The 27,383-nt window shown below is 39.6% G+C and overlaps 1 protein-coding gene across 3 annotated transcripts in view; it reads right to left on the reverse strand.

Moving 5' to 3' along the window:
- The window catches only part of rab6ba (RAB6B, member RAS oncogene family a), an 89,130-nt gene that overhangs the window by 18,136 nt on the left and 43,611 nt on the right, over positions 1 to 27,383 (reverse strand). For all 3 annotated transcript variants that reach the window (XM_053637079.1, XM_053637081.1, XM_053637080.1), the window contains exons 2-5: positions 24,576 to 24,634; positions 10,209 to 10,262; positions 9,467 to 9,572; positions 6,598 to 6,709 (exon numbers count right to left, since the gene is read on the reverse strand). In XM_053637079.1, the coding sequence (XP_053493054.1) occupies positions 6,598 to 6,709; positions 9,467 to 9,572; positions 10,209 to 10,262; positions 24,576 to 24,634 (331 nt within the window). The remainder of the gene's footprint in view (positions 1 to 6,597; positions 6,710 to 9,466; positions 9,573 to 10,208; positions 10,263 to 24,575; positions 24,635 to 27,383) is intronic.

The raw sequence follows: 27,383 nt of genomic DNA on the forward strand, positions 1-27,383 counted from the left end.
CTCAAACTGCAGCTCAGACATGCGGCATGAGCCACTCTGGCCCACAGGGTGATCAAGTTCACATTTCCTTTTCTGACCTTGTCTTTTTGGCTGTGTTTCATTATTCAGGCTTTAAAAGCATCAATGAAGTGCGACGCATCGTGCTATAACAGTGCAGTGCTTACGTAGAGAAATTACATTACACATTAATGACAATAAGTATTCTTTTCAGAGTGACGGGTTGGTGTTACGTTACTGCTGCGTTTCTCTCTCTCTCTCTCTCTCTCTCTCTCTCTCTCTCTCTCTCTTTCTCATTTTGGCTCGAGGAAGGTAATCTCAGCTGATATCAAGCAGGGAATCTGGAACAGACTGGACCCATCTGTTTTTCTGTGAGAATAAATTTTCTCCTCAAAAAAACATAACTTATACTGTGTGAGACAAATAATGGAAACCAATACAACCAACTACTATAATCAATTCTAAATGAACTGGAATTTACTTAGGACCACTGTTTTGTTTTGTTTTTTTTTAGCAGAGTATAGCTAGCTAAGTATTTCAGGTGGTGAAGCACTAAATCCATCTAGGCATGGAAACGGGCGAATGGTTGACGGTGACGGTGATTGCTTTAGGCACACCGGCAGAAAACAAGCAAACACCTGTCACAAGTGTGAGGATAAAAAATTGGTACACTGATATTTCCCTCACTGTTTTAGTGATAAGTCATTCCAGAAACACGTTCATACCTCGTATCCGTGTACATCAATCTGCACTTTAACAAATACACGCACGCACACCTCATATGAGAAATATTCATGCTCAGGCAAACGAGAAGTGACGGCCAGCTCTCTTCTCCAGCCGGTAGTGCTGTACTATGTTAGCATTGTGCTAACCAGGTTCATTATCCTCCAATTACTCCACAGCAGACACCTACACCTGTCACATTCCATCTGAGTTGTCGTGGAAACCGACCCAGAGCTGCATTCGTATTCAGTCACGCCGCAGAAGAGTCCGCAGTTCTCCAGTGGTGATTCATTACAAAATGGCCACACATAATTCAGCCAAGGTTAGGTGCTAAAGGCAGATAAACAGCACTGACGTCATACTTATTCATTTATGTTAGCGTGTCCCAAGCTCAGCTACTTCAGGCTTGCTTTAGGTCAAATCAAGCCTACTATGTCGTCTCATACTGTGTGTACTCAGAATAAATACTGTGCCTCCAGATCCATAGAGCAACATGTAAGACAATACAGCAGCTTTAGTCACAAGATTACATAAACAATGTCAAAAGTATAAGATGGGAACGGTATGTACGATGTCTCATGATGACATGACAGGAGCAGCTTCAGGAAATCCCTTTACAGTACATGGTGCTGGTGCTGGTAACTAGCAAACCATTTCAAAATCCAGCCTGCGTTTCCACTGGTTTAGGAGCCAAGCCTTTATGTAATCAGATGTAGGTGTTTACTAATGCACATCAAAGATGGATAAATAATAAAATCACTAGCTAACTGTCAGGCAAGTGGACGTTTCACTGTGCATACCCAGTCCTATGTTTGGGTTACCCAGAAACCCTCAGCTAAAAGGTGGTTGCTAACATAGTGTAAAAATGTACTGTTAGCTAGTCAGCTAGTTAATTCCATTACAGTCTAAAGGACTTTTCACGCTGTGCTTCTAAACCCTGCTTTTAAACCTGGGCAGAGAAACATTTCACACCTGTAATTTAGAAGTGGAATAAGCACCGCATTTTACCTGGGGTTAAGAAACCCTGCTCCAAAGCCGGGTTAACCTGACACTGTGCTGCCAAACGTGTACAGTGTGAAATGATGCAGCGTCAGAATGCGACGGCTAGATGCTTCGTAACAGGTCACCAACCAGAAATTGCACAGGTCGTGCCTCATCTCACGTGTTTTGTACAGTCACAGAAACCGTGAGTTGCGTAAACAGTAGTCGCAGTGTTTGAGGGAAACGTAAAAACAAATAATAAAATAAACGATGACGCGACTGTACAAGTAAACACAAGTCTCTCCACGTTTAAAAGGAATTGAAAAAAAATATTCATTCAATTTGCTTCTCTGCGTCTTCTTTCTTTTGTCGTTTTGTCTTTGTTTCAAGTCTCAGAAGGCTTAAAAAGCCAAGGAGGATTTACTGTACACGGCCACATTTTTTTCTCACTGATGTAAAAGAGTGAGACAAACCGTTATTTAAACCGGTCACGTGTCGTATTTTATCAAATCATGGTTGTTGACACCGCAAATATGCAAATAAGAACATTACCCCAAGGTTTGGGAATGTACAGTGTGAACCGTCAGATTATGAATATCAAGGATTAATTGTTAACTCTGGGTAAAGTATGAGTAGTGTGAAATGTGAAACAAGATAACCCCGGATCCTGTTTATGCAGGGTTTTTAGAATGACCTGGGGTTGACCCAACTCAAGTGTGAAAAGCCCTAATGAGAAGCAAAGCGTATGAATTGTGTAGTGAATCCTTATATTCACATAAAGTTGTTGGCAAACATTTCGGCAACGAACTGCAGTGTTCTCTCCTCATATCATAAGTAAAAATATTGTTTGAGTCTGGCAGCATTTTATTTTGCTGCCATATGTTTATTTATGAGGTGACATATTGTGCTGTATGAAAGCTTTGCTCTACACTTGTTTTGGTCGTTTTTGTTTTTTTTTGTCGGAGTTTCCATGCATGCTAAATAGTCTGCCTAGTGAAAATCAATCGATCATGTCTTGGCCAATGCAGCACAGCAGGAGGTGGGATTCAGGACTGTTAGCACTTATTGAGGTGTGTCATAAGGGCATTACATTTAAACATATGTATTAAAAAGTTTCCTTTTGCAAACGTCAGTAGGAAGCAGAGTTTATTTTCTTTCGCTGGTTGTTGAACCTACTTGTCCGCTGAAAGCTACAGATAAAAAAAATCTAATATCCTGCAAATGAAAGCTGCTTGCACCACATGCCCAGGCTTGTGATTAGTCCAACCCTGAATACAGCGAAGGATTCCTTTCTGCACAAAGTTTTGTTAGCGTAAACATTAGTAATGCGGCTCCCACTTAGTTGGTTGCAATTTACAGTACACTAATTGTTTCTTTTCCTTGACCAATGATTTATTATAGTGACATCAATTTAGCCGTTTCTTTTTTTTCCTCCATACAGACCCCACCCAGATGGTTTTAACTCGTGTCACCGCCTCTTGATTCAAGTCCATTAGAACCTGGTTTGGTTCCAACACCAACAACTCTTCTGCAAAAGTATACAGCAGTTTCCCCACAAACTCGGGGTCCCACAAGCAGCCCCACAGGGGTCACCTGATTGACAAATGGTGTCCTTCTTTTGCTTTATTAATTTATTTTATAAACTAATATTAGAAATATAACTCTAACTATGAAAACAGATTTCATCTGCTACTAAGGCTAAGGATCCCGTGCTCTCACCATCGCGGTGTGGGTTCGATTCCCAGACAGGGAACCCCAGCCAGTGGGGGCTGCACTCAGTGCCGGTCTCAAGCCCGGATAACATGTAAGAGTTATGTCAGGAAGGGAGTTTGGCATAAAAACCTGTCCCAAATCAAATATGCAGAACAATGATCTGCTGTGGGAGTCATATTCAATCAAGTCACATTTCAATGAGGACTGTGTGTGCTATTTTAGTCTTTTCACCGTCCTCTGACGCTGCACTAAAATGGACAAATTTCCCTGTCCATCTTCCTCTGCTAAACAAACCAGTCTTGTGTCTCAAAGTGCATACTTATGTACTCTTGGCCATTATTGAATACTAACACCGACTGGTTTTCCTACAGTGTTTGAATAAAATAAAAATAAAACCTTCCCATGTAGGCTTCAAACCTACCAACAGGTCTGTTTTGTGTACCAGTCTTCTGGAATTTCTAGTTTAGTAAATACTTCTAAATGTAAGATTTTAAAGAGTTTTGAATTTGAAATGCAGCTCATGACAACAGTCATGATGACAGCAGAAAGTCTTAAAGAAAAACAGTTTCTCTTTAACTTCTGATGAGCTCTGCATACGCACTCTGCAAGTCTACAGCTCGTTGATCATAATTCTTTACAAATCTCTACCCAAATAAGTTTAAGCTCTAAAACCAGATAAAATAACCTGAAGTCACGCTTATCCACTGTGAGGCTTACTTATTACATGGACCTTCAGTGCTTTTGTAATGAATGGTAATGAATGCATAATGCTCTCAGTAGCCATCTCAGAAGATGGCGCAAAAAAAAAAAAGACTAAACACACTACTGAGAGTGCGATACTCGTCTAAATACTAAATGAAAGCTTCCAGAGTGATAAATCGCACCAGCATGCTATAGCTTATACAATCGGAGACTGAAAAGCTGCTTATGCTGTGCTATGGGCTGAATCGGTTTCGCAGTATGGGACAGAGCTGGTTTTTTTCCCCCTTCTGATGGAATATTAGGAGACAGCTGCATTTTGATCAGCTGAAACACACCACGCTGCACAAATACACTTCTGAGGTGACCACATAGCTCAAAGACTAAAGTCAAGACAGGTATATAATCCGATAATCTATAAAGTCTTTTTAAATCAACCATATGTTTGGGATGATAAACGCATATAAGACTAAAATCTGTAGATAAATAAAATAGGGATCAGGGACTGAGTGGTACTATTGGCAATGCTAAATTATAACATTTTTATTTGATAAAAATATTAGAATTAACGAGCTACACTTGTTATTTGGTTGTAACGTGTGGCTATATGAGTTACTGTAGCCTTCCTGTCAGCTTCAACCGGTCTGGCTATTCTCCTCTGATATCTATCTCATCAACAAGGTGTTTCTGCCCACAAAACTGGCCCTTACTGGGTGTTTTTTTTATTTTTTTTTATTCGCACAATTCTACGTAAACACTAGATATTGTTTTATGTGAAAATCGCAGGAGATGAGCAGTTTCTGAAATACTCAAAGCAGCCCGTCCAGCACCAACCACCACGTCACGGTCAAAGTCACTGTGATCGCCATTTTTCCCATGGAAAAGCACAAAGTCTTCTGTCTTGAAGACGTGTCCCATGGCAGAAAACTTACTCAACTTTACAAATGACAGCTGTACCACAATTGTTACGTGCGTGTTTAGCATAGTTTAAGGGCAAACACTGCACGTAGAAATAATAAGCAACATAATGGTCTTATCATGTTTTCACTATACACTATTTTAAAACAAATGTCTGATTTTCCCTTATTAATAAAAGCTTATGCACTGTAGGTTTAATGTAGAAAATAAATAATAGCATTAAAAAAATTTTTTTAAAAAACCCCAAAGCCTCACGATTGTTACTGTAAATTTCCGAGGCATATGTGAGAAGAAACATGTTGGGCTCATTTGCCCCTGATCTTTCCTAATGTTGTGGATGATGGTAATGAATTCAGGACCGCTGCTCATTAGGCGGTGGGAGTGCTCAGCATGAGAGTGAGTGTGCTTAAGCGCAGGGTTCAGATGCTTTATAACAAAAATATGAAGACAGTTGATTAGTCATCTCCTGAGACAGTCTTATTAACTCTCTTCACACAGCTTTTTCTCTTTGTTCCCCTGTTCCCACTGGAGCTGGAGTTGGATTTAAAAACCCTTCCCAAATTTTTTACAATGTTTTGCTTTTACAATGTTTTGGAGCAAGTAACATATGAGAGACAGGCTGTAGATGCTCAAAATGCTGCACACAGCACTTGCACACCCCGGATAAAGGGAGAATACTACACCTACTTTAACTATACTGGCTGCTTCTTTCATTTATAATTGATTTCTAAATACTTTCATTGATTTTCAAAGCTCTTACTATCTTAATGCCTTCATACATCCCAGAATGCCAAGCATATTATGCTGCTCTAAATCGAGTTTTAAGATTACTTCAAGTACATCTCGCAGCCCATCTTTAGAGTTTACAATGTAATCCTACTTGTTTGTTAAACAGTAATTCTCCTTTCCTATTTGTTGTCATTTCTTTTCTTGCTTTTTAAAAGAAAAAAAAAATCTATGCAGTGTTATTAAATTTTATTTCGTTTCAGATGAAGGTTAACAGTGCTTCCTCCAGGATGCATGGAGCCAGTGAAGCTGCGTCTTTTTCGGACTGATGCTCATGCTGCGTCACAGGGCAGTGCAACACACTCGGAAGAAAACGCTATCTGCCCTCTTCCACGTGCATGAGCTCATAGATGCCCACTGTGATCGACAGGGAAGAGAGAATACTCAACCCGTCCCATCGTGTGAGAACGGGCAATCTGGATGGCTGTGGCATCACCGGGATAAAGGAGAAATTGCACAGATTCCTTTGAACCGATCAGGATGAGCCAGAACTTGGAATCTAGAAGCTCTCGAAATCAATTTGTTTAATTGAGCTTCCACTTACTTCCGATTTCAACATGTCTTCAACTCCCCAACACTTATTCAACTGGACGTGATATGCAAAAACATCTGTTCTCTCTAGCTTCACTCTCTGAAGGCGTGCTTGATATTTTTAAAGCTAAAGAAACTACACAGCGGGAAGCCGCATCCAAGTGTGCCTGTAAGCCGCTTCCTGAGTATGAGTATCTCAGGCTCCTTCATTAAACAGAAACTTGCAGAATGGTGTGCAGTACGACTAACCTCTTATCAGCCAGGTCTGTTTTATTGCCCACAAGCATGATGATGACATCACTTCCTCGCTCCGTTCTGACATCATCGATCCATTTGGAGGTTTGCTGGAATGAATTCACATCTGAGAGAGAGAGAGAGAGAGAGAGAGAGAGAGAGAGAGAGAGATGGGACAGTCAATTTTAGTGGAACCTTAAGCTCATCTATAGCTATATGGCTACTAGCACACTATAGCTTTCTGCACAGCTCAGCAATAAGAGCTGGTTCTCAGTAGCTTTCTGGCATTTTTTCCCACAAAACTGCCCAAATTGTTCAGTAAAATATTACTCTTCATTCTGAGTAACGTAATAGCACTATAATTTGCGTGGTATATAAAAAAAATTCGGCTTTCTCAAACACAGTAAGTAATCCTGCATTATTATGTATTACGCTGCTTTACCTGCGCTTAACTTCCAGAATTCAAAGTCGTCCCCTTTTCTCCTCCCAAATACACAACATTCCTCACATACACACACACACACACATACACATAATAAACACAAAATACTGAAGAATTTTCAGCAGAGGAATTTTTCTGCTACCTGTGGTCCCCTGAAAGAGTCGACTCATTTGGAAACAACGCGTCATTACTTTACACACAAAAACAGGCAACAGCAGGCTACACGAAAACGATAGAGGTATCACCTCTCCTGAATGCTGACATTTTTAACATCAGTTGCTGTCCAAAAAGAAACGGAGAGACATTTCTAAATCAGTGCAATAAGTAAGGCTCTTACAGAAAGATTAGATTAGCTCGTGCCGCTGTAATATCAAGATCAACGCCTGGATCTCGTCTAAGAACGATATTAATGGCCTTGCTGCCGCGCCAAGGTCGAACCGACTCGGAGTGTGTCGCTTATAAAATCACAATTTGCTATTCATCTCCCCAGGGTGGCTATATCACATCCCCCATGTTCTTCTGTGCATACACTGTGTCGTGGGATTTAGCGTCAATGAACCTGTCATCTTTTTATGGGAAAGGATAAAATGAAACAGTGGGTCTCTGGGGCTGAAACTCAACAATGACGCAGGTTAGGTTTAAACATGGAAATAGGTCTAATTCTACATGCAAATACATCTGAACTGAGTTGAACTGAACCATCACTTGGCTTGTGTGATATAACAATTTCATCGTCTCGTCTATATATCACTTCTGTGATATCCAGTGAAGTCTACTCTGTTTATATTACACATTTTGTTTAGGAACTCGGCAATTTATCGTCTGAGCACGCTAGCATGCGTTATCATGCCAAAAGAGCTGTCTATGACTCCTCAGTAAAACAGGAGACGAGTCAGTCGACATATTAATCTGGACTGATTTACGCAGGTGTTTTGAACTCTTTCATACTAACCGACGCTGCCTGGAAGTGCGGGCACACCTCGTTTTCCGTCAAGGTAAACGCTGAATGTTTTGAGTTCATTAATATGAAATAAAATCTCTGAATGTACGGCATGTTCGACTTGGCTAGCATTAGACAGATATGTAGTTAACATCTACAGTAACAGTGTTAGATTCGACACATCGTCGGAGGCCTGTTTAATCTTTTTTAGGTAGAAATTTTCATCCTTTTTTTCTCTTTTGGTTGAAAATGGTCAAAAATGGCACTACTGGTTTTTGAGTGAAAGAGGAAAATGGAGTATCCAAACTTTATCCCACCCTGATGACACACACACACACACACACACACACACACACACCTTTACAAATGAGAACAACACCATGGACCACTAATGAGCCTAACTCTGCAGGACTTTGCACATGAACACCTTGCATGTTTAACTGCACATATACACTTTGTCTTGCACATGTATGTATATCCAGTTCCCTCCACTAATATTGGCACCCTTGGTAAATATGAGCAAAGAAGGCTGTGAAAATTCGTCTTTATTGTTTAACCTTTTGTTCGATAAAATCACAAAAATATACAGCGCCTAAGGGAATTTGGCATATTTATACTTGTGTGAAACAGGAAGTCATGGTTGAACAATTTCCCTTTCGTAGTCACCCAGGTGTACTAAAAAAATTTTTAAATATCAATGGGAATATACTTCAAATATACTTTTCAAAAGATCAAAAGGTTAAACAATAAAGACAATTCTCACAGCCTTCTTTACTCATATTTACCAAGGGTGCCAATATTAGTGGAGGGCACTGTATATTGCATATATTGTTCGAGGTTGCTGGGAGGACTCACAGAGTAAGAATTTCATTGTACTTTATGTTTCCTACATATTGTCAATAAACTCTTGGATCTTGATTAAAATATTGAATAAACCTACAACAAAATGTCAGATCTAACACGTTACAAATAATGTTAATGGTGATGTTAATTAGAAAGTGATTAAATACACATTCAAACGCTTTGAGGATCGGAAACAGTGGAAACAATGCTCATCTCCCCGTGCTTTATGAGGCTCTGAGCGATTAAATGGTTCATTGTGATTTTTTGTTTCCATGGTAAACTGCAAGTGCACACGACTAGATGACTCACATGTGTTATGAATATGTTTAAGAGTATGGAGCACGGCAGAACGAGAACTATTAATGAACAATATCTGTTGCTTGATAATCTTTACAGCAATACTTACATTACAGAACAATGAAATAGGCAAATAAGTAGCCTAACATACTTTTTATTGCTCTGTAAGATTCCAGTGAGTCTTTTGACTATCGCATTGATGTGATTTTTTTGCCTGTATGATTACTTTACTATTCATTTTTATGTAGTCTTTAATTAAGTGTTCTTTGTAGCCTGTACGCACTACAGATTAATCATCAACACTAGAAAACAGCACAATAATGTGTGAATGTATGTAGCGTATGTGCATATAAAACACTCACTTGTGATATCATACACCACCACAGCCACAGTGGAGTCTCGTATGTAGCTGGGAATGAGGCTCCTGAAGCGCTCCTGTCCTGCTGTGTCCCACAACTGCAACCGCACCTGCAGGGGAGAACACACAGTCTGAGATAACGACTCCAAACGCGCACACACACACACATATACACATACATACATATACACACACATACACATACATATACATATACACACACCCACACACACACACATAGACACATACATACATATACACACACACACACCACAGAATGGTATGTAAATTTCAGTTCCAGGTCCATGTTTTTAAACCATAAAGTTTTTTTTTTTTTGATTCAGTTTATTTTTCAGTCAAGCAGTACGAGATGGTGTGATTGTTATGGCACTGGCAACAGAAAAGCTGGCCTCTTCCACATCTGATCATAAATATGATTGTAAGCAAAATGCTATCTTTTCAAACGCATCCAATTCTTACTTTTGTATCCTTCAAAATAACTTTCTGTTTATATAAAGCGTATGCCATGCAAGTCGCTGTTGAAGTTGTTTCTATAGAAACCGTAAGTGCCTTAATATCAACCTGCGACTTTTCTTGCAGCAGGTGCTACCGTCAGAACTGCTGTTCAAGAAAATGAACCAACACCTTCTAACCAATCAGAGTCGACCATTCAGCAGCGCTGTGATATAAATCACTGTATGACAGAAATGGGAACTTGAGAAGCACTCAGAATGTAAGAGTCTCACCGTTCTGTCCTCCAGGTACATGGTTTTTGACAGGAAGTCTATTCCAATCGTTGCCTAGAAGGATGAAAAAAAAAAAAAAGACTTAAACAAGACTGATCAGTATCACTCATGCTGGTTAAGGACTGTGCAGAAATTACAAAGCCAGATGTTCAGATGAGTTTTTCTGTGGATGATACACATAAGGGAGCTGCTGATAATGTCGTTAGGATCTGTAGGAATTGACAATTACAGCTATAAACTGTCGTCTGTCATAAGACTGAGGCGTATATCTGCTTTATAGACAGCCTCATTCTAATTTTTATCAATTTGCACCACAATATTTTGTATACACATTCAATGATTTATGCAAAAAAAGATTCACAGCAGAAGCAAAAAAAAAAAAAAAAAAAAAAAAAAACCCTTGCAGCCACCACAGACCTGTTTATGAGTTATCTATATAATATATGATCCTGATGCCGAGCGCCTTTAATCAATGAATCATATCTTTCATTGGCAGATATCCAACATCTACAGATTATCAGTAGCATTTGGGATTTCAGACCCCTTGCTCTAGTGATGCAGAGAACGCCTGAAAAAGTATTCGTTTCTGCTTTCTCAGCTAAAATCAGTCCCTCCGGGATTTAGCGATTTTGTGATCGCAGAAATGAATGCAAAATCAAGGAAACGCCACAATATTCACAGGAGCTTGCAATTTTTCTAAATGATCACAGATTTTCTGCTGATTTGGGCCAAGACGCATCACGTGACGTCGTCACAATGCGCATTCAGCCAAAGCACCCTTCGAGTCACGTGCGCCGAACATGACTACAGCTAAAAGGTCGCGTTTACTGACACACATCACTGCAAAAAGACCGTGCAAAACAATTCCATGCGATTGCAGTTTGCCAATTCAAGTAGTTTTCCACAAAAAAAAAAAAAAAGCACAAAAATCTCTGCATATTGCATCGCAAATTTTGTAAAAAGCTGCAGAAAAAAAAAAAAAAAAAATCAAGCATATTGGGCTGCAACAAACACAAATAAACTCAGCAAAAATCCTGTATGGATTGTAAAGCTGACAAAATGCGAATAAAATGTAAAAGCCAAATCACAAAAGGGGAAAAGCCGTGGGAGCTGGAAGACACATTTGTTTCGGGTACCAACTTTATCTAGGTGACCTGTGAAATTTATGAATCCTGGTCTTGAGAGCCAAAAGAAACAAGTGGGTGGGACGGTGGTGTGTGAACCTTTTTGGTTGGTAAATGGTAAAATTAAATAAATAAATAAATAAATAAATCAATCTAGTAGTAGTAGTAGTAACACCTGACATTTCCTTGATATGCTTTACTGGTGGTTGTAAAAAAAAAAAAAAAAAAAAAAAACATGTGGAAAAAAAAGGTTACCCCTACATTCTCTCCAAAATCATACACGCTGATGTGTACAGCTCATGTTGTCATGTGATCGATTAGTCTATAATCTTCCAAAACGATCCCGGCTTTTAGAATGTTCTTGTTAGCAACGTTGGCAACTGTGCTCATTAGCTTTGCACTTTAAAAAGTAGAAACAGAAGTAGCACCTATAATACACCAAACTTTGAGACGTTCCGAGCAAAACACATCCGTGGTTGCAAAAAGTGACTCTCAGTGAACTCTTTTCAAGTCCTTTTAGAAACATACTGTACGGTGTGCAATGTATTCATCATGGGGTTAGAAGCCAAACAGCTGCAAGCACTAAAGGAGCAATTTGAGAGACAGACAGTTGTACAGAGTGTTTTCATACATCTGAACACTGCAGCCCTGCTAGGATTTTAAGCAGCTTAGTGCAAATATTGAGGTGTGGACAAAGCCTGTTCTGATGGACTGCTGTGCCTCGGGTAGATATGTTGGGACGGATCGATGCAGGAGAGCTGATCAGCAGTGTAATCCCTGACAGTAGATAAGCCAGGAGCTCATCCGCTTTCTGTCTGCTGGTGTGTTGGGCCTGATGCAACACAAAAGAGCTGATAAACAGAACAAGACAAGGCTAAACTGCTGCACTGAATGGCCAACAGATGCCAGTGCTCTGTGCGTGTGTGCGTGTGTGTGTGTAGGAATCTGTACTTCATCTACTCACAATAAACCTAAAGTATTTTAATGAATGAGATTCAGTGTTTATCTATTGATCCTGTCGATTGATATCTTTATTACAGGCAGGCCATAGGATTTGTGGATATAAGCTCAGGACTCTAAACAGCACTCAGCCCTGGTACTCCACCAGTCAAGTCAAGTCCATTTTTATTTATAAAGCACATATGAAGGGAACAGTAGTTGATCCAAAGTGTTGTACAAAACATCATATAACATCGCATTAAATAGCATCATAAGACAAAGAATAAAAATAAGTTTTAAGAGAAGATTTTAAAAATAGCTAAAAGGGGAAAGGGGAGACTGTTCCAGAGTTTGGGACCAACCACAGGAAAGGCTCGATCACCCTTAGTCTTAGTACGACAACGGGGGACAGATAAAAGAGGTTCTGGTAGGAGTGTTCTGGTAGGAGAATAGGGATGAAGGGGGGGTGATGTGACAAAAACATCTTGAATATATTTCCACCATAAATTCTATGTTTCACAATAAAACAGTAGCATTGCTTTTTTTTTTTTTCCCTCGATAAAAACACATTAACATGCAAACAAACATTTTTTTAAAAAAATTTCATTTTAATGTAATATTTTTGAAGATTCAGCAAAACATTTTAACACCAAATTAGCCGCTTCCAATTACTTTCAGATTATTATAAAAAGTACATTCAAATGTGGGTGTTTTCACATATAGTTCTTTTTAAACGAACCGTACTCAGTCCTGTTAAAGTGAACCCGAAAGGGAACTAGTTGCAAGTGGTCTCAGTGCTTTTGGTGTTCACAATACAATTGGACTCAAAAGGGGACTCTGTTCACTTTCTGGAAACTTTAGCGTTGATGAGATCTCAGACCACTTGCCGTTCACACTACAACTCCCTTACCACAGCTTAATAGTGAATATGCCGTTCGAAATGGTTGCTTCACGTGATGCAGTCATTTGGTTGAAATGCTATGGCTTGGTTGAAATACAGATTCACTTCAAAGCAGATTTAAAGTGAAATACCAGAAGCCTTTTTGATGCTGAAAAATCAGCTTATGCTTCATGCCATGGTGCTATTGGCTGATGTGAGTGGTTGGGGTAGGCAAAATGCGTGCACAATGATAAGGAGTCTTTATTGGTCACATATACATTGCAGCACAGTGAAATTCTTTTCTTCACGTTCCCCAGCATGTCAGGAAGTTAGGGTCAGCCATGATACAGCGCCCATGGAGCAGAGAGGGTTAAGGGCTTGGCTCAAGGGCCCAACAATGGCAGCTTGGCAGTGCTGGAGCTCGAACCCCCGACCTTCCGATCAGTAACCCAGAGCCTTAACCGTCAAGCCACCACCGCCCTATATGCTACATATATTACACGCATACTGTATACTAATAGTATTATACAGCAACTATTGTTCCTGTCACTGACACAATACTATTCTTACTGCTGCCTAACAACTTAAGCTCTATAACATAAATGCTATTACCACAGTGGCTCTATTAGCTTATCTGTCATGTTGCTACCTAACATGCTGTCCTTACTGTGGGACCACATGGAAAGCTATTCGAGTTGTTTTTCTGTTCGGTAACAGAAAACTGGAGCTATATATGTGCAGAAAGTCAAGTTCTTCATCTACAAAACAAAATGTGAAGCAGACTGAGACCACTTTGTTTTCACAATGCAAAAATCAATCAAACCGCAACATGAACCATTTGTAGGGGATCTGAGATCATTTGGAGTGTTCACATATACATGTTATAGATATATACATGTTCGAGACCGCTTTGAGTGCTCGAACGAACTAGGTGTGAAAACGCCCTAAAAGAGAAAACAAGATTCCCAACATACCCAAAGTGCATTGGGACAAAACGGATCATGATATCGATATTATATCATCATATTACCCAGCCTTGGCTCACCCAGTGGATGTAGATATAACATGCCATCGTGCAGTGCAAATATTATGGCCTTGAAACAAAGATCTAATGTGTGCTATTATGTCTTAGCAGGCATATGATATTTACTTATTTACGTACGCTTATCTAAAGCTACTGATTTATTCTTCAGTTTTCTGTTATGCGAGTATTCTGCTGAAGACATTTTGCAAAAATGACTTGTTAAACCAGCTAATATGACAATGTTATCAACTTCTCCTTTATGTTGAATACTTATTAAAATACATACAATTCAAATGTGTTGATCAACAACCAATAGTAAATCCAAAAAAAGAAAAGAAAAAGAAATGACAGAGAGAGAGAGAGAGAGAGAGGGAAAAATTGTGCTACCTCTTTAGCTCCGGTGTTAAATATAGAATTCAGTACAGCATGACAGGTGCTCACATGAATATATCTAGAACAAATTATTCATATTCATTTAAATTATTAAGGAGCCCACATGCTTGGTCTAAGTCCCATACAGTGCTGTTTCCTCCTTACACCTCCCGAGCATCACAGGACAGGAAACGAGGAAAGAGCTCATAATGGAGCAGGAGGGAAAATGAGTTCCTGATACATCTAATACTCATTTAGGGCAGTCTACCTGCCAGAGCATTTCATGTGAAGTGTACGTATATAGCGCAGTGTGCATCCTGACTGCAAAAGCGCTTGAGGTATAGTGTGCGCAACTCACATTTCCGCAACTCCAGCATTATGGATGCGGCACCTGAATATTGACCTGCAAAGTGTCTCCTTGCCTGCACAAGCTTAGCAATAATGTGCTTAACTGGTCATGTGATCTTTCAGGAAGAACACTCAGTATGTTTACATGGACAACAATAATCCGATATTAACCCGATTAAGACGATACTCTGATGAAGAAACTCCATGTAAACAGCAATTTTTATTACCTTAATCCAATTAAAGTCATACTCAAAGTAAACACAAATGGAATTAAGACGTGTGGAGTATTCCTGTTTTAGTCGCATTATCGACGTGTGTTCACCTTAATCACACTATTAACGTCGTGTGAGAGTTTTCACCGCATTTTGCGACAGGACACATACACACACGGCAGTGCTCAACAGTTTTATGGCAAACAAGAGAGCACGGCTGCGTCCCAAACCGCGTATACATAATACATTATACGTACATACATTATACATAATACATACATACATTATACATAATACATGTATCTCAGCTACTATACAGTAGGTAAGTACGCGGTTTGGGACGCAGCCCACGGCTTCAAGAAGTCGTCTATTTGCACGTACAGCCTGACAAATAATTAACTGCACCTGAAGCGTTTGTAAAAAAAATAAAAATAAAAACACCCAAAACTGTAAACGGTACTATAACTGTACGCTAATATGTGAAATTCTTTAGGGAACCTCGGATGTCGTGACACGGGGACGTAATGATGTGCTGTGAACATCGATCTATGTTCTATAACCTAAAACGGGAACATGAAAGGAATCTTCTAAAAGCGACTCATGTAAACACCTTAATCACAATATCGTCTTAATCAGAATAAGATCAATATTTAGATTACTGCTGTCCATGTAAACGTAGTCATAGACACACACACACACACACACACACACATTATATATATATATATATAAATAAATGTAGGAGACTGATGTACAAAACACAATGTGGCATGTTTTTATTGGAAAAAAAAGGTCTTTGATTACTGTAGCACATGCAACAGCACATCCTGAAGTGGTTACTTGTTCTGATACCACACCAATTAGCCGACACTAACAATTTTATTTATTAAAGAATGACACGTTATGCAGACCCTCCAGGATTTTGAGATCGCATAAATGAATGCAAAATCAAGCAAATTCTGCAAAATTCGGAGGAGCACGCATTCAGCCAGAGCTCTCTTCGATTCACGTACGTCAAACATGAGTACAGCTAAAATGTCTCATTTTACCAACAAACAGCACGGTGAAAGACCGAGCAAAACAATTTCACGCAGTTGTAATTTCGCCAATTCAAGTAATTTTCCACAAAAATCGTATCGAAAATTTTGGAAAAAGCCACAGCAACATCAAGCATTTTCGGCCACAACAATCACAATGGACTGATTATACTTGGGGGCACAGTGGTGTAATGGTTAGCACATTTGCCTCGAATCTCCGGGGTTGGGGGGTACAAATCTCCGCCCTGTGTGTGTAGAGTTTGCACGTTCTCCCCATGCATCAGGGATTTCCTCTGGATAATCCGGTTTCCTCCCCAGTCCAAGGACATGTGTTGCAGGCGGATAGGCCTGTCCAAATTGTCCATAGTGTGTGTATGTGTGCGTGTGATTGTGCCCTGCGAAGGGTTGGCACGCCGTCCAGGGTGTCCCTCGCCTTGCGCCCCGAGTTAGTTCCCGCTATCACTTACCTTATAGCAGCTTACCTTATATAATTTAATAAGACTATAATAAGACTTCAATAATTGCAGTGTGTCTTGTTACCATGAAATGTGAAAGCACAAAGCCTTCTGTCCTGAAATTCCCGTGTTGGAAAACATAAAGGAACAACTTTACCTCTGACTGCTATAAAGTACTGACACTGGAGAACCCTTCCTAAGTGCTAAATAAATGTCTCCTCTCAGAAAACTTAACCATATCAACAATTGCACAGTTAAAAAAAAAAAAAAAGGTTACTATACTTCTATACATAGTAGAAGTAGTGCATTAATATAAACCTGGCCAATAAGAATCGAGAACGTGGTATAAAGATACATAACAGTTCACCATTATGAATGTGACGTCACACAGACCGAGTTTTTGGGAGAAGTCACGTGTTCAACAAAATCTGAATTTTTACACGTGACTTTTCTGCATTAAGGCATTTGCACATGGAATATATGTGAAAGGGACGTGAATATAAAATTTCAAAAGTGCTGCTCTGGTGTACCCATTTGTGAGGAGAAGGATTGTAGCTAGTGGGATGAACAATGGTGACATTTTACAGGGCTGACAGCTGGAAAAGGGAGCATGGAAATTACAATAAGAAATATATTTCTGAATATATTTAACATACAGTATACAGAACACATGAATTTAAAGGTGGTTTGAGAAAGATGTATTGTTTCAGAGAGGCCAGAATTTTTAGCTGTGTCCTTCCTGGGGAAATTTGGCAATACGAATATGACTTTTATTATTGTTGTTATTGATGGGAAAACATTTTTGTTTGAAAAACGAATTAAAAATGAACAAAGTTGAATTGATACTTACAGCAAGCTATTTCAAAACGATTTGATTCTGTGCTCACTACCTTATTTTTTCACGGTACTAATGACATTTGAATAAAATACATTTTGAGCCACATCAAGAAGCATGTCATAATCTGATACTGTTGCTGTCATGGTAACACACAAATGTGGGATAGACCAAAAAAAAAAAAAAAAAATCATGAATAATAATAAGTATTATTATTATTATTGTTGTTATTTAATATTTCTTATATTTATAATAATATTTGCTTTGTTTATAGCCTGGGCTTTAGAAACACAAATCATGCCTTTGTTTCTCATGAGCAAAAGGTACTCTGAAATTGAAAACCGAAATTGAAATATCTAAAGAGATAAATCAAACGGCACACCGCTAAGTTCCATGAAAAGAGCAATTAAGCACGTGAAAAGAATGAATCGTTTTTTTTTTTTTTTTTTCAAAAACCAGTGATCTTAACATATTATGCAGGCAAATGATGTTTATCTATTTATTCGTGTAGCTGAGCTCTGCCAAAGTGCTTCAAGTATGGCGATATCACACGCACAAAGAACAGAAACACTGCTTTTAGATGATCCTAGCTCTGCTATTAGTAATATAAATTCATATCATTCCTGTGGATCCATAGCTGTAGTCAGTATTAGCTTGGGCAGATTGCACATTTTGACATCAGCAGCATGAATATCTGAAGACAAATAGCCATGTAACAGGAAAATAGCATTTAATTAAGCCTATTGATTAGAAGGCAGCAGCTCAATACAGTGCTAATAAAGAAGGATGACGTCACGCTGAAGAACGAACACCCAGTCGGAGGCATGTACACTATTTTCTGCAGGTGGTAGAACAAGGTTCTGATCGAGGAATTCAAAGAGCTGGCATTTTACACACATTTCACACATGCTGCTGTCTATTCCAGCAGGTAAGCCTTGGGCTGATTCAGCTCGTATTGACTAGCTAACCGATATAGGGAAAAGGTCTGAAGTGCTTCCCTGCGGTCTTAAAGAATACACTACTGTTCCCATTAACAATGTCAATACATGTCAATAGGAAGACTGGTTACTCTAAACTGCCCCTGGGTGTGAATGTGTGTGCATGGTGCCTTGCAATGAACTGGAGACCCATCCAGGGTGTATTCCTGCCTCACACCCAGTGTTCCCGAGATAGGCTCCACGACCCTGACCAGGAAAATGTGCTTAGTGAAAATGAATGGATCTGTCACTCAGCATCATGGTACAGTAGCTGTACCACTTTCCGTTAGTGTATCGTGTGACAAGCTTTGTAATTGTACAGTAGAAACTGTATTCTGAATTAATTGTTACAACAAACATATATATTGCGCATGTAAAAATGGTCCTTTTAAAATACTGATAGGTCTAATATAATAATTATAATGTTATTATAAATTCCATAATAATAATAACGATAATAGTGTTTACCATTTCTACAGGCTGGCCACTGTGCGCAGGATTTTGGGATATATAAGACAGTGAAGGATGAACGTTGGCTTCACAGATTGTCCAGATGAAGGCACCTCACATTCATAAACATTCAATTTGGACGTGACTCAACGCCTTCCTGTCTGGTAATATAGCCAGATGAGGCAGTGTTTCTTACATTTCAGACACTCCCTGTTTTTGTTCTACACTTTTGTTTTGTTATTGGTTCGTTCACTTATTGGCTTCACCTGTATCTTGCTTTCCCCTCATTAGTTTTTGTGTTTCAAATCTCTATGTTTTCATGAGTGTTTGCAAACTCTTGTCACGTATTCAGCCTTCCAGTCTGAGTATTTTTCTGCTGTCTCACCCAGTTCTTAATTTTTGTCTTTTGACAATGGTTATATGATTATGGATTATCTTTTTCTATATGGATTATCTATTACTGATTATCTTTTTCCTGTACTTTCCTAACCCTTTCAGTCATGGTTTGTCAAGGTTATACTTAGCTTGACTCTGACCTGCCCCCTGGTGGACAGCGCATTAATTCTCCCGTAAGTAATGCACACAGGGGAGTATGTGGATGCTTACACAGCTGCCGTGTCCACACGGTCATGCACAATCACACGTTAAGTTTCTCTGGCCTTAATGGTTAAGACCAGAAGGTTGTGAGTTCGAATCCCAGGACTCACAGAGAGATACTTTTAGACCTTTGTGTAAGACCCTTAACTCTCAACTGCTCAGATCTATGGTTGGATTGGATTCTGGTTCAATTGTAATTGACTTTGGATAAAAGTGCCTATCAACTGAATAAATGTGAAGCTATGAGGGATGTAAGATCTGATCAACAGCAGATCTGATTACCGCTTCCACTGTCGGCTCTTTGTGTCTCTTCACTTCAGTATCCTGAAGGCAGCCTCACTACTTTGGATGATTTCAGAGAATTTGGGTGCCTTCTTGTCTCTAAAAACTTCTTGATTTCTCTACAAAACCACTATTTTCTCTGGTCACGTCTCCTCCTTCCCTCATCTCAGCTCTTCACTTCTTTCCCTCTTTGTCTTTGCTACTTTTTTCATTCGACATTCTTTTGTCCATTGTTCCGTCTAAATTTGCCTGGAACGGACGTTTGGAGCCGAGGGACAATGCGAAAAAGACTCCATAGTCCCTTAGCTCACTGAGAGAGGTAAAGCAATAAAGCCTGTGTCAATGCCAGGATTTTCAGAATGACAGTCGAGTGAAAGAAAAAGCAACACATGTGTAATACAGCCACCACTGTTCACTGCTTGCTAATTAACAGCCACCGGTCTCTGGAGGCTGGACAGACAGAGGAGGGCTCGCTAAGAGCTAGCAGAGTATTACGCCTCACCAAGCCGAGCAGCAGGGAACACACACACATCATAACTCCAGGCCTCAGAAAGGCTCTGTTAAACACACACACACTCAAACAAGACACAATTAAACAACTAATATATATATATATATTTTACAATGGTTTTTCCTTCGTATAATCCCACATTTAACACAGTAAGGCTAATAGAAATATTTATGTTATTATCTGTTATCATATTAAAAGGTGTAGTCACTTTTGGGTAGCTTTTAGTTGAAGTTAGATGTTTTGAAACTTAAAATGCAAAGAAACCTAGCCGATCCCAAACTACGCCACACCTCAAAAACCCTGCTGGACTATAACACCTGAATTCCAGTTCAAGAAGAGAAACCTAAAATAACAGGCGATCTAATCAAGGCATCTTCTTGTCCACAAGACTAGACAGTGAGACAGTGAGACAGTGGTATAACAAAATTCTAAGAATGTGAAGATAACATAATAATAACAACAACTTGTTATTTAAAAAAAAAATGTTATGTTTTATAAATCACTGACCCTACCTTTAAGGCAAGTGCAATGCAGTGCTGGTGGAATGTAGTCCATACCATGTAGATGAGCTCTTGATTCACTAAACTGTTCTTCCTCACAGACAGACTGGACTTCACAAAAATGTCAGAAATGTTCATTTTAGCAGATGTAACACCTGGGCATTTTATGCAGCTTGTACCTGGAGTAGATGTGCGTACAGGGACTGGGATCCCGCAGGACCAAATAATAATTTGCAAAGTGTGTTGTTTTTACTCTCCATGCAGGTGGGAGCGGGCGGCCAGATATGAAGGCTGTAAGCCAAATAAAAGCTACAGATGACGGGACACTGGGCGGCACTGAGTGACATGCTTACATTGTTCAGTCAATCATCTTTAGTAATTGCTTTTTCCCGGTCAGGGTCTCTGTGGTTTAAAGAACTAATTCATTTGTGTTTTGGTCTGAATTCCTTTGGGAGTGAATGGCCGGGGGATTTAAAAAAAAACAAAAAAAACACAAACGCCGTGGCTCTTGAGTAGCACAACAGGACATTGAGAGTTCGAATACTGATGATGGATCATGACTTTGAATCCTGACAATGTCACAGCCATCCATGACCAGGAATACCAAGACTGCAAAATCGGCTGTTCTCTCTGGGTGGATGGGATAGCATCACTTCAGCACTTCAATCAAAGCGACCCCAGACAATCACGGGTGTCTGTGAGTTCACGTATACAGAAGGGGTAGATACAGATCCTGTAGTACGAAAAGTACGAAAAGATGTTGGATTAACATATTTTGGAGGAAGCGTGTGTTAGCCTTCCCAGTTGTAGTAGTTTTCATGCATTTGGATTATCAGAATAATATCTGGATGAAGACGCATTTAAAACAATATTTAAATACATTTACGGCATTTGGCAGACACCCTTACCCAGAGCGACTTACAATCATCTCATTTACACAACTGTGCAGCTGAGGGTTAAGTGCTTTGCTGAATGGCCCAACAGTCACAGCATGGTGGTGCTGGGATTTTAACTCGCAACCTTCCGATCAGCAGTCCAGCTCCCTAACCACTGAGCTACCTCTAAGTCTAAAGTGATTTGGAGGTGTGGCTTAGGAGGGAATACTGAATGGATGGGATATGGCTTCACTTAAACAGCATTTTAAGACGGAGGTGATTGCGGCATTAAACTTTAGACTGTGTGAACATCTTCGTGATGCGCCTTTCAATGATGCGTCAAACGATTGTGTTGTGCGGTGTGAGCAATAGGTAAATGACAAGATTTCTGTAGTAGTACAGCGTTAACCTATAATGGATACACAAACACACCAGTTCATATAGCAGCACAGCTGATTCAGCTGATTTCTCTAGTAAACTTAATTTTAATAACAGCCATTAAAAGACAGGATAACTTTAACAGGCACATATGCCTGTGGGATAAACATTGTGCTGTGTATTGAATTAAGAAAGCAGACTGTGTAAGAGCACGTCCCATCAGCCCTCAGACAGCAAGCACTACAGCAGTGATCAGCTCACAAAGCGCTCGTGTAATCTTATTACAGCATGACGCTTTATTACTGCAGTGTGGATCTGAAAGGAGCCGCTTAGGTCATGACACAAAACCCATCCCCGGCTACAGGGTGGGGGGGAGGGGGTGTAAGCGAGCAGCACACAGAGTGGGGAGAGGCTGTGTGTAATGGGATGTAATAGTAAGGATTGACAGCGCAAGTGTGGGCTGATGAGATTCGAGGTTTTAATTTCATACAGCGTGCACAACACATCTAGGACAAAGAGAGAAGGTTAATAATTTCAAGGCTCTTGTGCAGAATATTCCCTTTGATACGGCTTGACATCAGCACTTTCCCCAAACTCCTATTCATGCATTATTCTGGTATGGAGAACCTACCGAAACTCAGAACAGGAGGAAAGAAATAGGCGGAGAGAATGGGAAAATGAAAAATAGTGCAAGGAAGAGAATAAAGAAAGGGGGGGAGAGGGGGGGGGGTAAGGGAGGAAAAAATGCTAGAGTGAAGATGAAAAAGAAAGAGCAACAGAAGGAGAAGGGTGCAGTCGGGAGAATGAGCTTCTGAATGCTGTATAATTATGTAGGATTCTGGCATGTTTATATCTTCTTTAACCCTCCATCCTCTCTCTCACACACACACACACACACACACACACACACACACACACACAAGTCACACATCAATATGTATCTCAGATAAGATATCAAAGCTCCATCCTCTTCCCTGTGAAGGTCCCTTGCAGGTTTAATTGGAAGATATGAACCTCATATTGACTGCAGTTTCCTCAAGAGATGAAAAAAAAAAAAAAACAACTTTCTGGGCTTTCTTCCCTTCACCCTACAGTAAGAAAACAACCAATGCTAAAGCTGAAGGCTCTGCACACAACATGCATATTCAGTAGCAAAGATATTCAGTTGGTCATGTGATCATACATGTGTGATAGTCTGGGGAAAACCCATCAAATATCATGCTTATACACAAGTTCCTTTTAACACACTTAGCACTGCTCGACATTATAGCATGCAGTTATAGAAGAGAGATTTATAATCTAGCTCCCTTTTGAGTCTGGTTGCTCTCAAGGTTTCTTCCTCTTGTCGCCTCAGGCAATTTTTCCTCGCCGCCTCGTCACCTCTGGCTTGCTCATTAGGGAGAAATTTTAATTAAAATTTTGATTGATTAAAATTTTTTTTTTTTTAACTGAATTGAATGTCGCTGTGGCTGAATCCAATCAAACAGCCAAACATGATGGAAAAACAAGGTTTTTTCCTGCCTACATGCAACACTACTGTATACGGCCAGGAGAATGTAACACACACATGGGCACCGTTACATCCATACAGTATGTGTGTTTTCCCCAAACTGTCACAAAGTTGGAAGCACACAACTGTCTAGAATGTCTTTGTATGCTTTAACTTTAATTACTAAACTAAGCAGCCCAAACGTGTTCTAGCATGAGATCAAGATAGACATGGTGTGCCAAGGGTGGAGCCACATTCTGAAAATCTAGTGGAAAGCCTTCCCAGTTGCTGTTAAAGCAGTAAAGACAGGACCAACCCCATATTAATGCCTGTGGTTTTGGAATGGGATGTTCACAACGCACCCAGGGATATGATGGAATGGGATATTCAAGACGCACACAGGGATGATGGTCAGGTGTCCACATACTTTTGGCCATTTAGCGTACATTGACTTATCTACTTTAAGAAACCACAAATATATTTCTTCAATCTATCCATTTCTTTATTAACCTTTTAACTTGACTAGGCTTTGTGCAAAGGTCATCTAAGATAAATAAGCAGACGTTTTTTTTAAAGCCCCCCGACCCCCCTTTTATGCTGTGGCATCATTGGGATTCGAACTCATTTTCCCGACAAAAGACAGACTGAAAATTAAACACTAAAGTGCAAAAGTATATATTTAGCGTCCAATAACTGTCCTACCGTGAGCAACACAGACAACAAGTGCACTGGGACAATCAATAATCAATATTATACTGTAATATTGCCTAGCGCTATTAGATAATCATCCTGCACTTTTATACAGTTCCAAACCTAATAACAAGTAAATGAAGTACAAAAGAATGAACTGTCCTTCCATACGTACTCATTCAGAATGTATAAACTTTGTAAAGGCAGGACATAGCTTCAGTCTGTTCCCTGGCTCTGTAATCGGTTGACACTTCAGCACTCCTCCCTACATTTCTGACTTCTGTGGTGAATATTTAGAGTGTGACAGTCCTTTGACTCTGTACTGTGGGTTTGTAATGAAGGAACATGAACCGGAGCGGCTGACAGGATGACGGCAGAATAAAGCTTCATACCTGATATGTGTTGTCGAAGCTGTCATACATGAACCGTGTGATCAGAGACGTCTTTCCAACTGCAAGAGAACAAAGAGGGGAAGAAGCGTTAAAATGGCAGGCATTCAGAAGCAGACAGGCACTGAGGCATTTCGGGATGGCTGAGCACGCTGGCTGAATTGATTCGATGGCAACGCGGAATAGTGTGTCACGAATCACACAACTGCCAATGGATCTAATTAATGATTGCAAGGCTGACCAGAGGACTGACAATGATGCCAAGGAGTTTGCAGTAATTATAATGATGACCAGTGCAACATCATTATTTTGGCAAAAACTAAGTCAGAAATAACAATCAAATAGGATTAGCACAAGATTTAATCAGCACACCGCCTGTTACACTGAAATACACAGAAGGAAATAGTGATTTTTGCATTTGATTACCTTTCTGTATAATTTACTTTCTGTACAATTCACATATTAAAAGATAACTACGTTATTAGGATATCACACTGTTAAAGTTCCACTTGCCTATCAAAATGATTAGAATGAAATGATTTAAATAATAAAATAATAATAAAATGCATTCCGTGCCTCAAGAAAACAAATAGAAGCTGTCCTTCTTATCATTAAACTGTATGCCTGAAATACTCTTAAAATATCATTCAAACTACCGAAGAAAAACTTTGACCTTGCTGTGACCTTGACCCTGTTTGGATCAATTCCCAACTCTAATCAATTCATCTGCTGGTTACAACGATATTAAACGTTCAACCGCTTGTTCACATCCTACACACCACTTGTTTTCAGATATCATGTTAACGAGAATTTCAGTCCAGCGCACAGCCCGATGGGTGGACAGACGCATGGATAACCCAAAAACAGAATGCCTGCACTCATTAGTGGCAGAGACATTAAAAGATGGAGTGCAATGTGAAATTAGCAGCATGTTAACTATTGTCATTATGCCTTGTGCACCGCATTCAGAGTCATCCACTTAGTCCAAACAATATGTCATTAAACAAGCTGTGAAAGTGATCTGTATTCAGATCTGTGCTCAGCGGGTGCTTAAACTTTCCATTCACTTTATTCAAATGAACATTCATTCAAATAATAAAAGTGCAGTGAACGTTCACCAGCATGTGGCTTAGAGAGGGGTGAAAAAACGGTCTCCTGTGAGGAGTTGCAGCATAAATGTGGGCAATTCATATGAATATATATATATATATATATATATATATATATATATATATATATATAAAATGTATACACACGCTATAGTTTCAACTTACAGACATTCTCCTTTCCTCAATTATTACAAGTTGACCAGGCACTCAAGCAGCAAAGCATCCCCACACCGTCACACTCCACCTCCATGCTTGACCGTAGATATGATGTTCTTTTTGGGGAATTTGGTGTTTGGTTTGCTCCAGATGTAACGGGACCCCTGTCTTTTTACTCATCAGTCCACAGAACATTCTCCCCGAAGATTTGAGGATCATCAAGGTGTGTTTTTGCAAAATTCAGATGATCCTTAATGTTCTTCTGGGTTAGCAGTGGTTTTCAACTCACTACTCTTCCATGCCATTTTTGCCCAGTGTCTTTCTGATAGCGGAGTCATGAACTGTGACCGTTATTGATGCAAGAGAGGCATGTAGGTCCTTTGTTGTTGTCCTTGACTCTTTTGTGATTTCCTGGATGAGTAGATGCTGTGTTCTTGGAGGAATTTTGGAAGGTCGGCCACTTCTGGGAGGTTCACTACAGTGCTGAGTTTTTCCATTTGGAGATAATGTCTCTCACTGTGGTTCTTTGGAGTCCCAGAGCATTTGAAATAGCTTTGTAACCCTTCCCAGACTGATGTATTTCCATCACCTTCTTCCTCATCATTTCTGGAATTTCTTTCAACTTTGGCGTAGTGTGTTACTCCGTAAGACCTTTTAACCAACTTCATGCTGTTGAAAAAGTTCTATTTAAGTGTTGATTTGATTGAACAGGGTTTGCAGTAATCAGGCCTGGTTGCTTCCAGACCAGCTGAACCCCATCATGTATGCAGTTTCATAGATTTGGGGAATTAGTAACTACGGGGGGCAAACACATTTTCACACAGGCCTAGTTGTTATTGGATAACTTTTTTGCTTCAATAAATTACATTATCATTTAAAAACTGTATTGTGTGTTTACTCAGGTTGCCTTTGTTTTATATTAGATTTTGTTTTAATTTCTGAAACAATTTAGTATGAGAGATACACACAAAAACAGAAGAAAGAAATCAGAAAAAAAAAATTTCACAGCACTGTATATAGCACAAAACAGTAATTTATGGGAGAAATATGGGTACAACAATGTTTCAGAAAAGCATATTGCAACATAATTTATTACAATAGCGATGGTATACTATCATATTTTCCACCTCTTAAATCTTGTGATACGGAACTATAGTGTCAGCAAACACCAAAAACAGACAGACACACACACACACACACACACACACACACACACAGATTCAGAGCTTCAGATGAACAACGGGCTGAGAGCTGTATTTCTCGGCACTAACAGGACTTCACAGTGTGTTAGCGATGCCACACAGCTGCAGGTCACAAGTCATTTAAATGCTAATTTGTCCTAAGACACACAGATCATCTGGTTCATCTGGTTCATCTAAAGCTTTTGAGTAAACACAGAAGTATGATTTTAGCTGTGCCATGCTGCTCTTTCAAACAGAGCATGACTATTGATCTTGAGTGAAGTGTGTGTGCGCGTTTGTGTGTGTGTTTTCTCAGGGTGTGGTGCGCACAGAGGGGAGATAATGGCTTACCAGAAGAGCAGTCA

Source organism: Ictalurus furcatus, chromosome 11 (assembly GCF_023375685.1).
Source record: "Ictalurus furcatus strain D&B chromosome 11, Billie_1.0, whole genome shotgun sequence".
NCBI classification, from domain to species: domain Eukaryota; kingdom Metazoa; phylum Chordata; class Actinopteri; order Siluriformes; family Ictaluridae; genus Ictalurus; species Ictalurus furcatus.